The sequence below is a fragment of the Puntigrus tetrazona genome, chromosome 16 (genome assembly GCF_018831695.1).
Source record: "Puntigrus tetrazona isolate hp1 chromosome 16, ASM1883169v1, whole genome shotgun sequence".
Classification (NCBI taxonomy): Eukaryota; Metazoa; Chordata; class Actinopteri; order Cypriniformes; family Cyprinidae; genus Puntigrus; species Puntigrus tetrazona.
The window spans coordinates 16,898,063-16,912,496 of NC_056714.1; the positions used below are offsets into that span (position 1 = coordinate 16,898,063).

At 37.1% G+C, this 14,434-nt stretch overlaps 1 protein-coding gene across 3 annotated transcripts; it reads left to right on the plus strand.

The window, feature by feature from the left end:
- Positions 1-2,605: 2,605 nt before the first annotated feature.
- Positions 2,606-13,228, plus strand: stx17 (syntaxin 17). Of its 3 annotated transcripts, none has more exons than XM_043261912.1 (8): positions 2,606-2,737; positions 3,568-3,756; positions 4,073-4,138; positions 6,890-7,106; positions 7,194-7,321; positions 7,410-7,460; positions 10,229-10,315; positions 12,192-13,228. In XM_043261912.1, the coding sequence occupies exons 2-8, from the start codon at positions 3,631-3,633 to the stop codon at positions 12,426-12,428; spliced, it is 912 nt and encodes a 303-aa protein (XP_043117847.1). In that variant the 5' UTR covers positions 2,606-2,737; positions 3,568-3,630; the 3' UTR covers positions 12,429-13,228. The 3 variants fall into 3 exon arrangements, with proteins under 3 accessions (XP_043117847.1, XP_043117848.1, XP_043117850.1); XM_043261913.1 differs by having other exon boundaries at positions 7,212-7,321; positions 12,192-13,225; XM_043261915.1 differs by lacking the exon at positions 12,192-13,228 and having other exon boundaries at positions 10,229-11,722.
- The last annotated feature ends 1,206 nt before the right edge of the window (positions 13,229-14,434 follow it).

A 14,434-nucleotide genomic window follows, 5' to 3' on the forward strand; every position in this document is an offset into this window, starting at 1 on the left:
AAAAATAAGTTCCAGCTCATTCCAACTCAAATCTAAAGGCAACTCACATTTCATTTAAAATCTAAAGGCAATTCGCATTTTAATACAATATCACAGTTCCTCATGAATTATAACATGTCCCCCTAGTTAATTAGTTATTGCTGGTTTCTAAAGAAAGCCAAACTCTAATCACGTACGCATCCTGCTTGAGATGAAACTTTAATCTTACCTCAGTTTGCACGGCTTGTCGAAAAGATGTGTAAAGTGAGTGAAAGGCGATGAAGTGGATCAAATAGACTGATAGAAGATCAAATAGACTGATGAAAGAACAACCTGAGCTATATCTAAATTAAGTTAAGTAACTTTGGAATTAACCTTTTTGGCTACGAGTTAGCAACCACCCAGAACACCAAAACAAACATATATTAGCAACATGCTAAAAACACTCAGATGAACGAAACGCCTGGCAACACTTCAGCACGTTTTTGTCACAGGCAAACACCAATCGAATTTTCTTCAGAAAGAGTACGATTTTTGAATTTTCTTTTAAGAGAATCTCTGTCTCATTTTAGTTTTAGTCTCAAACTGCTTTGGTATTAAGCACTGGTGTAGGCTGCACTGGCCTGTTTGATCTATGAAGGGGGTATTCCAGATTATAATCTCATTGAATAATGTGGTCTGGCCTTTTGGGTTTTACCTTTGGGTTATGGGGTTGAAGTGAAGACGACGATGGTGATATAATAAAGGCTGGTCCCTTCACAGACACGTGGTGTTACCACACTGCAGTGGGACTCCCCCTCTGTCAGGGTGCATGAGGGCGGTAGGGGAGGGACATTCTGGAGAGATGGAGAGCTTTGCTTCATGTCGGAAGCTGAGACCGATTGGACGAACGTACTGCAGCACGCAAGCTTCTTAGGTTCATATTCTCCTCTCGAAAGCCCTTTTTAGATTCTACCACAAACACTTTCAGTTTTTCCATCCTCCCACTCTTTCTTTCTGTCTTTCTGTATCTCACGCTCTGTTTTTATGTCTCTTGCTCAATCAGTGTCTTGTTGATCATAAATTTGTGTCTGTAAGGTTTTTGGTGGCATGTTATTAAATAAATCTCTCATACTGATCAGGGCCGCATTTATTTGATACCGTAAACCGGTAATAATATTGTGAAATATGATTACAATTTGAAATAACTACTTTACATTTTAATATAGTTTAAATATTTTATTCCTGTGTTAGAAACACTGAATGCTTCATTAATGTGCTTAGTGTCATGGTCCTTAGATCCTTTAGAAATCATACCTAATGCATAAGCATTTATTATTATTATTGATGCTGGAAACAGTTGTGCTGCTTAATATTTTTGAGGAAAAGTGATACATATAGTTCAGCATTCTTTCATAATAACAGCAATCTTTTCACAACACTATAATGTCCGTACTGGATAAAATTAAATAAAATTAAATAATTTTAACAATAGTGTGTTCAAGAAAATGAATGTATAATTATATACATTATAAATGTATACATATATACACATTACAAATTTACACACACACACACACACGTCTTTTTCTTTGAAGATTTTATTTATTTATTAATTTAAATGTGATAGTAATCAGTCACCTGGAGAGCAGTCATGTAGTTATGGTGGTTTGTACCTGTAAAAGAGGCTTATGAAATCATATCATATGTCTGCAGTGTGGCTTTTCACGCTGGTTGCCTGGTTGTGTGGGTGATTTCTTTGTAGGTTCTCGATGAACTAAAATGGTGGTTGAATCCCTCTCTATGTCTTTCTGTTTGTGTATGCGTGTGGATGGAAAATATACCTTAAGATCCAGAGCTTTCCAAAAAGCCTTTGGGAGATACAGAAATAAAGATACCCAGAGAGACAACGGGAGGGAGGGAGCACACAGTTGGCTTTGGTTGGATCTCGGTGCTCACATGTGGTTAAGCAGTTGGTGTTCCCTAAAGCCGGAAACGCTGATCATTGGGACGCTGAGGGAAGAGCAGGTGTGTGCAGTGTGTCTTAACCTTAATCACCATATATTTACATAGCCTACACAGAATGCTTAAAATGCTTAAAAATCTGTGATGCAACTCTGTAATCATTATCTAATCACTGATAACCTCATCATTACAAACCTTGCTTTAGACTTTCTTGGGTATGGAAACATTTATGTAGTTTTGTTTGTACACATCTCATTGAACATACTGATCGGAGGAAGTCTTTATTTTAAAGAAGCTTAGAAACAGAAAGGTGAGAAAGACACTAAATCCCTAAACTCAGATAATAAGTATATCTAGGCATACATATTTTAATAATCTAAAATACATGTGCAAATTGGACATTATACAATGTCATTGTTATTAAATGTGAAAACAGAGAAAAGCCACGTTTTTTCTCCAAGTTTCTTTCTCTTACACTTTGAAATTTGAAAACAAACTACATGTCAAGCCCAAATGCGCATATTAAATAGTTTACCTCTCTCGGGAAAACTTTGCTATTTCATATGCAACAATTAGCATTTTTCGTAACTTAACACTGCTTGTTTGCAAAGTGTTGTATCTCCTGGGTGATAAAGTTGCCAGGCACGTTCGCTCTTTTAATTCATTTTCAGTTCCGCTTAGAGCAATACACGGACGGACACATTTTGTAGTTGCACACAGCACAAAGCGAAACCACTGTTTACAAACACAAAGTTAGTGACAGCGACTAAATTCACCGACAGCTGGGCTCCGCTGTTTACTGTTTTCTCGACAGGTAAGGAAAGACTGAAACTGAAAAAAGGCAGTTTCAGTATATGTGGCTTACAATCACAGAGTTGAATAAAGTCTCTGTTGAGGGTGTGTAGCAAGCTAGTTAGCTGAACTTACAGACATCTGACTGCCCTAGGGATTTTATTGTTACTGCGTATTAAAAGTATAATGTTGAACATGAGAATATGAACACACAGTCCTAATTTGTCAACTAACATTGACAGTGTAATCTCATCGCTCCTAGACGTGTTGTCTGACATCTGACATTATGTTGTCATGTGACACCTACACTTTAGTATCTTTGGTTTTATCATGTTTTCTACACATATAACATAGTAATCGTAATGTTGTGATGTTGGACTATATTCTGTGAAGTATGTCAGAGTTCAGTGTAAATACCATGGTACAAAATTATGCATTCACTGCCTATATTAGCCTATTTCAAAAATACCATATTACTATTATCAGTTACTATTGTTTGAATACTATTTTACTATTAACCAGTGCCTTTTTTTCTATCCTTTCAACCTAATACTGTGATTAGTCAGTTTTTATTAATATATAAAGTCACACATACAGCATTTTGAAAATGTGTATATACATGTGTATATTTTTATTTATATAATTTATATTATATATTTAATGTATAGCTAAACATAACATATATTCTTTAAATATATACATACATGCATGTATATTATGTACATAATAAATATGCACAGCACACACATGTAATTCTTTTATTTTATTTAAATTTTCAAATCGATTAGTCATTGCTCAGCACTACTTTTCATCTATGGTTTAATTTTCATATTGTCTCTTATTGCCTTTTAGAAAGAGACTATGTATGGATTTGTTAAGACTCTGACCTTATAATAGAGGTCAGAAGAGACGGTTATGATGGCGGAGGAGGCTGGAAAGCTTCCACTTCGGCGTCTGGAGCCCCCCATTCAGAAATTCATTAAAGTGGCCATTCCCACTGACCTGGAGAGACTGCACCAGCACCAACACAACATAGAAAAGGTACAAACACACACACATGAACAGCGGCAGCGAAGCCCAGCACATCACACCCAAAACTCAGCATATGGTCAACAGAGAGAGCCATGTGTCTTTGCGTGTGGTCACCATAGGGAGTCCAGTGCCGAATCTCAAATCTCTCTCAGTTAGCCTGCTTGAGGAACAAATAATAGGATAATAGGGTTCGGGGGATTTTGGATTTCACAATTATCAGTTCCCTTGAGAATTGTAAATTCCCAGGCTGTAATAATGAGGAGATTTTATTAAATATGCATAAACAGTCAAAATGGTGAAATTAACTAAGCTTCCATTGTTGTAGTTTCAGAGGAGCTGTCAGTGGGACAAACTGCATCAAGAGCACATCAACTCCAGCCGCACTGTACAGGTACAACAACATTGTACTACAGCCATTTCTGCACTTGAAATTATGATAATTGGCATATTATCATATAATCGATATATTAATTTCTATTCATCAAAAGTGACAAAAAAGATAATGTTATTTAAGTATATTTTAAATAAATGCTGTTATATTAAACTTTTTGTTAATCAAAGAATGCTGAAATGTATGCCGATTTCCATTAACATTTTTAAAAGCACTACTGTTTTCAACATGACATGTATTTTTTGACTATAAATTATTCTTGAGTTCAATTTCCATAAAATAAAATGTAAAAATACTTATCCGCATGCAAATGACTGGAAAATCATTGTCACAAAGTGTGGGACAATTGCCATTAAAGACTAGGGGGATTTGGGTTTATATGTGTTGTTTCAGTTTAAAAAATCTCTCCATTTTATTGTTGGTTTTGTCGGTTTTCTCAGGGTGGTGACCTGGTTTCAAAATATTCCCATGTGCCGCAAGTCACTGCGGAATTCTGCTCAGACAAAACATTCTTAGTGATGTAAGAGGTTGTTGCCATAGTTAAAATGCATAATAAATCTCAACATCGGATGGGCACAATCAAAAATGGACATTATCTTTATCCTGTTAACTCCCCCTTAACTCTATTCTATCTGTTTGAGCTGCTGCCTTCTATACAGTCACAGTGGTTTATGTTTGAAACTGAAAATCATGGTTAACTGAAAAAGTAGTTTGACATCTGTGATCGCTATAATAAATTTTTTTATATAAATAAAGTGCTTTAATGAAATGTATTAACCCTTGGGCTATCTAAAAGGTAGATGAGTTTCTTATCACATTTGGAAAAATGTAACATTATTTCACTTGCTCACCAATGCAACCTCTGCAGTGAATGGGTGCCGTCAGAACGAGAGTTCAAACAGCCTATCAAAACATCACAATAGTCCACAAGTAATCCAAACCACTCCAGTTCATAAATATCTTAGTGATTAATTACAGTGATTATTACAATCACACAGATTTTCATTATAAATACATGAATTGATCAACTGGAGGCATTCACTGCCGAGGATTAATTCGTGAACAAGTGATGTAATGCTTGCTTTCTTCAAATCTGTTCCTATGAAGAAACAAACTCATCTACAACTTACAAGGCCTGATGGCATGTACATCGCAATCCAAAGTTTTGTGTTTGGGTAAACTGATCCTTTAAGCAAAAATAAAATGTCATCATGTTGATCAGGTTCAATGGAAGGAAGTAATCAAAAAGGAAGTAATCTGTACATTCACTAATTTCACTAATGAAAAGATGCCTTCATCCTGTTCTGATACAGCTGTGAGACATGTCTATATATATATTAAGTAATGTTTGACTCAGGTCTCCTGTGTACATGATGGTGTACGTGTGATGTCTTTTCTCTACCTAATGGCCAGACAAGCATGTAACCTGTGTGTTAATGTCTCTGAGAGTCTGTCCGGGTCTCTCATGGGGCAGTCCTTGGAGTGTGTTATGTGCGGTGAGCGTGTGTGTGTGACCTTAGCACCCAGGTCTGGTCCCCCCAGAGATACCAGAGAGCTTTCCGGTGTCCACCACTGCAGAGAGTGTGTGAGAGCCTGCAAGTGTTTCTGTGTCAGCGAGATGTGGACGTCTGACAATAGACGGAAACAAGACAGACATTGTTAAAAGTAGCTCCCAGGGGACAGAAAGAGAGAGAGCAAGAGAGGAAAAACCCCAAGATTGCTCTCATCGCACACCTATAGAAGGAGCTTTGGGGGGTGGGCTGGACTGACCCAGATTAAGATTTATTTCAGCTGTCTTTTTGAGATCTTTAGTATCCCCCACCTATATTATAAAGCAAGCTGCATACGCTGGTGGTGTTTTACATTTTTTGTGTGTGTGAATCGTTTAGGAGGGATGATCCCGAGTATGATTATTTAGAGTGTAAAATGAGAGCAGTTGAGCGGAATGCTTTGATTGGCCGGGTGTTAGTTTTGACCTCTGTTCAATATGTATAAATTGATCTGTAATCCCTGCTAGATGTTTGCATCTGAGCATAAGCCTATGGGATTCAACAGGCTCTGACAAAGCACCAGTTTTTTTCCATCAACATCTGGTTTATAGTTAATGAGAAAATAAATAATCACAGGGTGCTTCTGCTCATGGAAAACCTAGAAATATTTTTTTTTTAAAATTTTTGAGTATTTTGAAATTGTGAAAATGAAATCTTAAAAAAAAACATTGGGGGGAAATCTTGGGCCTTTCTGCAATGACCTTTTATTTTATTTGTCAAATATTATGAAGATCATGAAGAGAATACAATAGTTGGAGTAAAAAAATAAATATGTAAATAATAATAAGAATAATTTAAAAGAACATTGACATATCATATCCAAAGCTTTCACAGGATTTTCTGTTCAATTATTTAAAAAAAAAAAAAATCCAGTAATCATAAACAACTGTAAAGATAGTGGAAAAGCAACGGGAAATCATTACTCTTTTTGTAAACTCACAAACCTAACATTACAACATACTTAACTTAAGGAGATGTTGGCAGTGGATGAAATGTGTATCTGATAAGTGAACAATTTTAGGTTTCAGATTTCAAAATTTGACAATACTGAAATGACAATTCATAGTCTTATATATTCCATTTTGTTAAACTTTTCGTTCACTCGAACATATCATATTTGCATAGAAGGAAACTACTATATAGAGGTTTTGAATGAAAAGGTGGATGCTCTAACAAAGACTTTCACTTTTCATCCTTGCAGCAGTTGCGATCGAACCTACGGGAGATGGAGAAGTTGTGTGGACGGGTCCGCAGTGCTGATGCCGAAGCTCTGGAGAAACTTGTTCAGCCAATCAGAGATCGAGCCTCCGCTGCTATTCAGGAGTTCCTCCAGATTCACTCGGATTCAATCAATAGGCCGGATGCTCCAACTCTCAGCACTCACGAAACTACCAGCACTGCCTCAGAGACGTTGCACAGTATGTGTTTCTGAGTGTCTCTGTGTTGTTATGAAGTTGTTTTAGATGTGCTTTTTTATTATTATTATAATTTGTAAGCATTTTCAGTTTCATGTAATGGTTTAGGTGACGGTGATACAGGTTTGCCCGGTTCCCCTGTCGCTCAAACACAGCTGCTACTGCCTGAAATACCTCCAGAACAGAACGCTGCTGAGTCCTGGGACATTTTAGCTGAGGTTATACACACAAACACTTACAGACACATAAATATATTTGAATACACATATTTTCAGTGTGTGTGACTGCTTTGGTATGTTTGTTTAGGACCTACTGGAGTTAAATGGTTTGGTAAACGAGTTCTCCACTCTTGTTCATGTAAGTATCGCACAGCTATGGAAATTATTTATTTTTTGTTTTTTTTTTGTTTTTAAAGAACGAAGGGAGAGACAGTGAGAGACAGCATGTGTGGTATGTGTGTTGATAAAAGGTGGTGACCAAAACCCTTAGGTTTGGCAGAGCTGTCAGACAAATGGCTTTGTCTCCTGAGAGCCAACAAGGTGGTATTGATCCCAGCAGTGCGTGTGTGTGTGTGTGTGTGTGTGTGTGTGATTGAGAAGACATAAAGAGATTGGTGACAGTCTGTCAGCCATGTGCTAACCAGCGAGGATTAATGAGAAGACATGCCATATAGCAGCCATTATTAGAACAATGTGCAGTTGGAAAACTGGCGGAGGAGAGATCATTTGTCTTTCTCACTCTCAAAATGATTGTTCACACAAAAATTTAAATTCTGTAATCGGTCAGTCACCCTAATGTTATTACAAATCTGAGTTTCTTTTTTAGCTGAATACAAAAGAAGACATTTTGAATAATGTTCATAACCAAATGAAGTTCCTTTCACCATTGACTTCCATTATTTCCCATTATTATATGTTTGTTTGTTTATACAGTGGAAGTTAATGGCAATTAAATTTTGCTGTTTTTGCTGCTTTACTAGTTTGCTATGTAGCACCAAAGAAAGATAATCAAACGTGTTTGCAGTGACAAAATAGTAGTCACTATTAATAATAATATTTTATTATTTTAATAATAATATCTTGAGTATGTTTCCTGTCATTCTGCTTCAGATGTATCCACAAGTTGCTTGTTAGCATATTCAGGTCTGCAAAAAAAAGCTTAATATCAGTAACAGTTGATCGTGACTGTCAGTAATCACTTTACACTCTTGGGGAACGATGATGGGATCTGGATGGTGTTAAGTATGATATGATGCTAGCCAGCCTTATTAGCACTTGCCTCTCAGTAGAGGACACCCACAATATAGTTTATTCCGTTAACACCGAGACAAAGATGACCCCAGGAGGTCTGCGTGTGTTCTCTTGAGCATCCATACAGCTTGTGAGCAGACGGTGCTGATTATCTTCTACTCCTGAGGGGAGGGAGGGAGAGAAAAGGAAAGCCATCAATAGCTTTTGTACCCAGTCATTAGTGAGTGTCTTAAAATAGTCTGTTTACAGGGTTAGGTGTCAAGGTGTGTGCGGATGACTAATAAATAAGTGCTTATAGGATTTTGATTAGTGATGAGTGTTTTGGCTTGCCCTCCTCCACTGATGATGATAAATTGTGCCATTATTTAACCACCAGAAGGACTTAATTGTAAAAGTGAAACTATATTTCACTAAAAACAATTTTATTCTCACAGGCCCCACTACAAAAATATATTTAAATAAGCGTGATGTGCCACAAACTACTACTTCATTTTATCTATCTATCTATCTATCTATCTATCTATCTATCTATCTATCTATCTATCTGTCTGTCTCTGTCAGTCTGTCTGTCTGTTTGTCATACATTTACAATTTTACTGAATGCTTTTAAGATTCTGAAGGTCAGTCTCATCATTTCAGCAAAACCTAATCTATGCTTCTTAACATTTAGTGCCATTTAAATCCACAGAATTCACTGCAGCAATGTCCAGTAGATGTCAAAACCAAATGTTTAAGTCTACAAGACATAAAAACACATATACTGGATAAACACATGTTAGATTTAGTGGCAGCGGAGCAGCGGTCAGATAGAGACAGTTTATCAACTGACCTGAAACTCTCTCACGCTGGCCCTGGGCCAACAGACAGTCCTTTTTGTTTAGCCCTGAGAAAGCACACTCGAGACACATTTACATACACACAAATTATTTCAAAATGAAGCCGCGAAGAACACTAATTTCACAGTCGCTATGAGCCGCAGAGAGCAATGCAAATCCAGATATCTTTTTACACGAACACATGCCACACAGGGGCAGGGGCCAGACTCATGTAACTCTGTGCTGGAGAGTTACAGAAGATATTTCCAGCCGTCTCTATTGTATATGTGTGTGTGTGTTTATATGTGCCCATGTGTGTAGTGATTACTTCGAGCTCACACTGATTTAGACAGAGAGACAGCTGCCACTCTTTGAATATTTCATAAGCTTCCGACAGACCACCCAGTTACCCCCGACAACCAGCCCCCTCCCATTTACCCTTCTGCCCCAGCACTCAAACCCCTAGCTATCCACAATCAAGATTACTAAGCAGGTCTTTGTCTGCTTTTACTATGACTATGACTATACTACTATTTGAATTTCTTTAAATGATTGTCACATATAGGCATATAAAATCTATCTATCTATCTATCTATCTATCTATCTATCTATGCTGTCAGATTAATTAATGTGTGTGTATATATATATATATATATATATATATATATATATATATATATATATATATATATATATATATATATATATAAATAAACACAAACTTTGATAATTGCAAGTAATCATTTTTAAAGCAGTGTGTGTGTTTGTGTGTGTAGTTTAAAAAGCATATTTTCTGACTGTATACAGTAGTCAGCATTTTAAATGGATAAGAAGTGTTAATCAAAGTTGTCCTAAAAAAGAATGCATTTTGGTTTTAGGGTTTAGGACAACTTTGAATGGTTTTGATCCACTTCAAATGTTGACTACTGTAAATATATATATATATAAATATAAATTTATGTATAATAGTTATCAACTGCTCCTATATAACACTCCTACTCTGGAACATTATGTAGTTTGTGTATATGAACAGTCCGTAACTTGTGTCTTTCTGTGTTAGGCTCAGCAGGAGAAGATTGACAGCATTGAAGCCAACGTTAGCATAGCAGCCGCTAATGTGGAGGAGGGGACCCAGAGCCTAGGGAAGGTAAGGGGAGAGGGGACACTCCTGCTAGGGGATCGATTCCACTCTACCCCCCTGCTTCACTCGGCCTACCCTGCCATCAGCTCATTGATCCACCTCAGAGCGCAAGGAAACCACAATTAAGAGAGAGAGAGAGAGAGAAGAGAGAGAGAGGTGGCGATGGTGGCGGAAGGCATGGAGTGGAGAGGGATCGATGTGTGTTGGTTGGCCCCTCGCAGGGAGTCGATGTGTGTGCGAGCGCATGGAAGTCTAAAGAGTGTAAAAGAGAGTCTATAAACAGCATTCGAGTTCCTGCTGGGGGTTCGATACATATACACACACATACTCACACTAACTTTTGACAGAAAAAGCAGGGGAAGGGTGAAACATGGAGGCATGGGCCGTGTGTGTTTGCGTGCAAACGAGGGTTTGTATGTGTTTTATTGATTGAGTCTCAATTGAAATGTTTCTCTTTTTTGGTGTTGAGAGTTAATGCAGTTCTATTGAGTATTTTGTCGGATGCCTGTGTTAGAAAGTGGACCCACCTCTGTGACTGCTGAAAAGGACAGGGGGTGGTCAACACACATACACACACACACCGCTAAAGACATAGATATTCTGACACACACACACACACACACACACACACACACACACACAAAGTCAGTCCTCAAAGTGCTGGCTCAGGCGTATCTGAATAACATGAGTTACTTCCTCAATCTCTCTCTCCACACATAATTAACTGCTCGGTTAACCCTGCCTTGTGAAGATGATTAGATGACAGAGAAAGAGAGCATGAGAAAATGTGAAAGAGAGATGAGAAGAGAGGAAAGGTGGCATTTGATGGTCGACCATGCCTTTAAAGTTTACATATCTTCACTGAAATTAAATTGTGTGTGTGCACGCTGGGGGGCTTGTTTCGTTGTGCTAATTAAAGAATAATCTGGCTAAGGGAGTTTTTCTTTTTACCTGATATCAAATTAATTTACCAGGTCTGGTTTGATCTGCACACGTCCAATTTCATCATGGCTTTTTTTTTTTTTTTTTTTTTAGATCTCTGATTAATATTGTGTGTGTGTTTACATACGACTGCATATGTTTCTGTTTGGCTGGAAACTGGACATGAAAGACTTTATAATTGTTTGGTTATCAGAAAAACAGCATATGAAAAGTGTGTTAGTTCAAACAACGTTTTGGGACATTGATGCCGCCTAAATGATTCATTTCTTTCGTTTGATGCATTCATGCACATTGCATGTGGGTCAACTCATTTTTATTAATTTACTCAAAAATAATGAGCTTTTTATTAAAAAAACTAGTTTTTATTTTAGAATTTATATATTTTTTGGCATTACGTCAAGAAATCTCATGGTTAATTGACCTGAAATAATGAGGAAAAAATAATAATTAAAATAATTGACTTCTTGAAAACTACTCCTTAAATGGTTTATTATTCTTACCATGCTTTTTTATGTATTTTAATAAATAAAAATAGGTTGTGTTACTGCAAACATGCAGGGATATTTTAAAAAACTGAAAATGATAGATTATAGACAGGATAATAAAAAATAAGTGTTGATGTAAATAATATTTAATAAATATATGGTAATAAAAAGGAAACTAATAATAGTAATAGTTGTTTTTGTTATTATTAAGATCGTTATTATCATTATCAAATTATTATTTAAATATTATAATAAACACATTACATATTAAACAATTGCATATATTGTCTATCTATCTATCTATCTATCTATCTATCTATCTATCTATCTATCTATCTGTCTGTCTGTCTGTCTGTCTGTCTATATGTCTGTCTATCTATCTATCTGTCTGTCTGTCTGTCTATAGATATAGATATAGATATAGATATGTGTTTGTATGTGCTGTTTCTCCACAGGCGGCCCGTTCGAAGCTGGCGGTTTTGCCCATGGCGGGTGCAGTGGTGGGGGGAGTGCTAGGGGGGCCGCTGGGACTCTTAGCAGGATTTAAAGTAGCGGGGGTCGCCGCTGCCGTGGGGGGTGGACTGCTTGGTTTTGCCGGGGGCAACCTGATCCAACGGAAGAGGAAAGAACGAATCGACCTGCAGCTACAACAACTTAAGAGCAATGACAGCAGTAAGAACGACACTCAGTGACACACTCGAGCACATTTGTTTTGAGACGGCGGAGTTGCCGACCCACGCGTGTTCTGAAATAAACACCAGACGCTCAACGTACATAAAACAACCACAACTGCAGAATAACTCCTACACGCAGTGCAAACATGCACAAGTGGACCTGCTAATTTTCCTTTTGCCTTAATTCACCATTCATTTCTATGCCAAAGCAAACAAGGCCTTATTCCATCATCTGACGTGCTGCCAAACAGCTGATTGGCCTTTGTAGCAGTAATGTGACTGTAGGTGATAGAAGTGGTTAATGATTATAGGTGATTTTTGTATGAACTATATAACAGTAAAATGTGTTATGCATACTGAGGATTTGCAGTAGGTGACTCGGTTCTGTTTACTACAGGTATTTAGGTTATGTTGTGGTAAAATTGCAGAATTCTTGCAGAATTTCGCGATAAACACTTAAAGTGGTATTGTAACTCATGCATTTCTTTTTATTTTATAATTTGTTCATGGGTTATGAGTGGATATAAATGAAACATTGATTCTATGTGAAATACTTCGTAAGGTTTATATGTATCATGGATATAAAAAGAGAAACTCTCAATTAATACACAGCATTATCAATGACAAATTATGAAGTTAAAATCACGATATAGTTTCCATATTCTGCAGAGCCCATGAATGCTTGTTCCTTAACTTAACTTTTCAAATTTCAAAAATATAATAATGACGCAGGCTGCTAAAAATAAATAAAATTTCAATAACACTTAATAAGCCGTTATAATGGAAAATTAATATACAAATGTAATGATTCATTTAATATTATACATATATATATATATATATATATATATATATATATATATATATATATATATATATATATATATATATATATATAGCAGAATAGATCCTTATGGAAATACTTACAGTTTATGGCTTATAACTATAAATATGTAAGACAAGTTAAATAAATTAAACCTGTGCATAGAATCTGTTTCAATTGCTGTATTTGTGGAAACACCAATGCTTCATGTAGAATTTCTTATGATCTTTTGTGTTTTTCCTTAGCAGTTACCACATCTGATCAAGATGTTTCTGAAAAACAATGCTCAGGTTTAGATAAGAATCCTTTTACACTGGGTTTACTTCATGTGTCTTTCTATGTTCTGCCGGGGTGGCTGATAGATTTGGGTGAGGTTTCCCTGTAAGGCTTTGATAACACAAGCCTCAGAGAGGCAAATCTAATACTGAAATCAATGCTCTGTGAGACCTCCTTCAGCACAAACAACATTTGAATGTTATTTGATTACGGTCCCAAAGGGCCAACAGAAAAGAACAATGGCCTTTTATGGTTTATCCACCCCTTATTTTAGTTTCACATGTCAAAAATAGAGAAAAATAAAAATGGTCTGTTATCAAACACTCGTTCTTGGTCCTTTTGCAGTACTGATTCACACCAAATGGTCTGTAGGAACCACAACGTACGCTTTATCAATGGATTATTTATAAACCAGCTTCTCATTTTTAAAAGAAACTATTTTAGATTGTTTTTGTCCTGACTTGTGCTGCCCCCGGTGTAACGTGTTGTTTTTTGGGGTGAGCGGGGGCATCCCCTCACAAACACGGAGCTGGGTCTGAGACGCACACTGGCCCCCACGCCTTCCTCATAACACAACACACTGGACTTCCCCTACGAAGGGGCGAATGAACGTCTCCAAGAGCACATGTAAGCCACCCTGTGCGAGATAGCCCGAGTGCTGAGCTCTGCATGCGCTCAGAGGGAAAGTCCCAGACGACTGACCTGCACACAGCCGAGTGGCAGACACGTTGCACTTTCCATATTCTCTGCGAACACGCTCGCGCACTCAAACGGAAAATGTAGCAGGCCATCTGTGGCGCTCTGTGATGTAATCTCCATAGGTGATGTGATGTCATGGGTTCCTGCTGTGGGCGGGAAGATGTTTCATGACATCAGAGACCCTTTTTCTTGTGTCTCCTTTAAACACCCACTTCAGATCATTTCC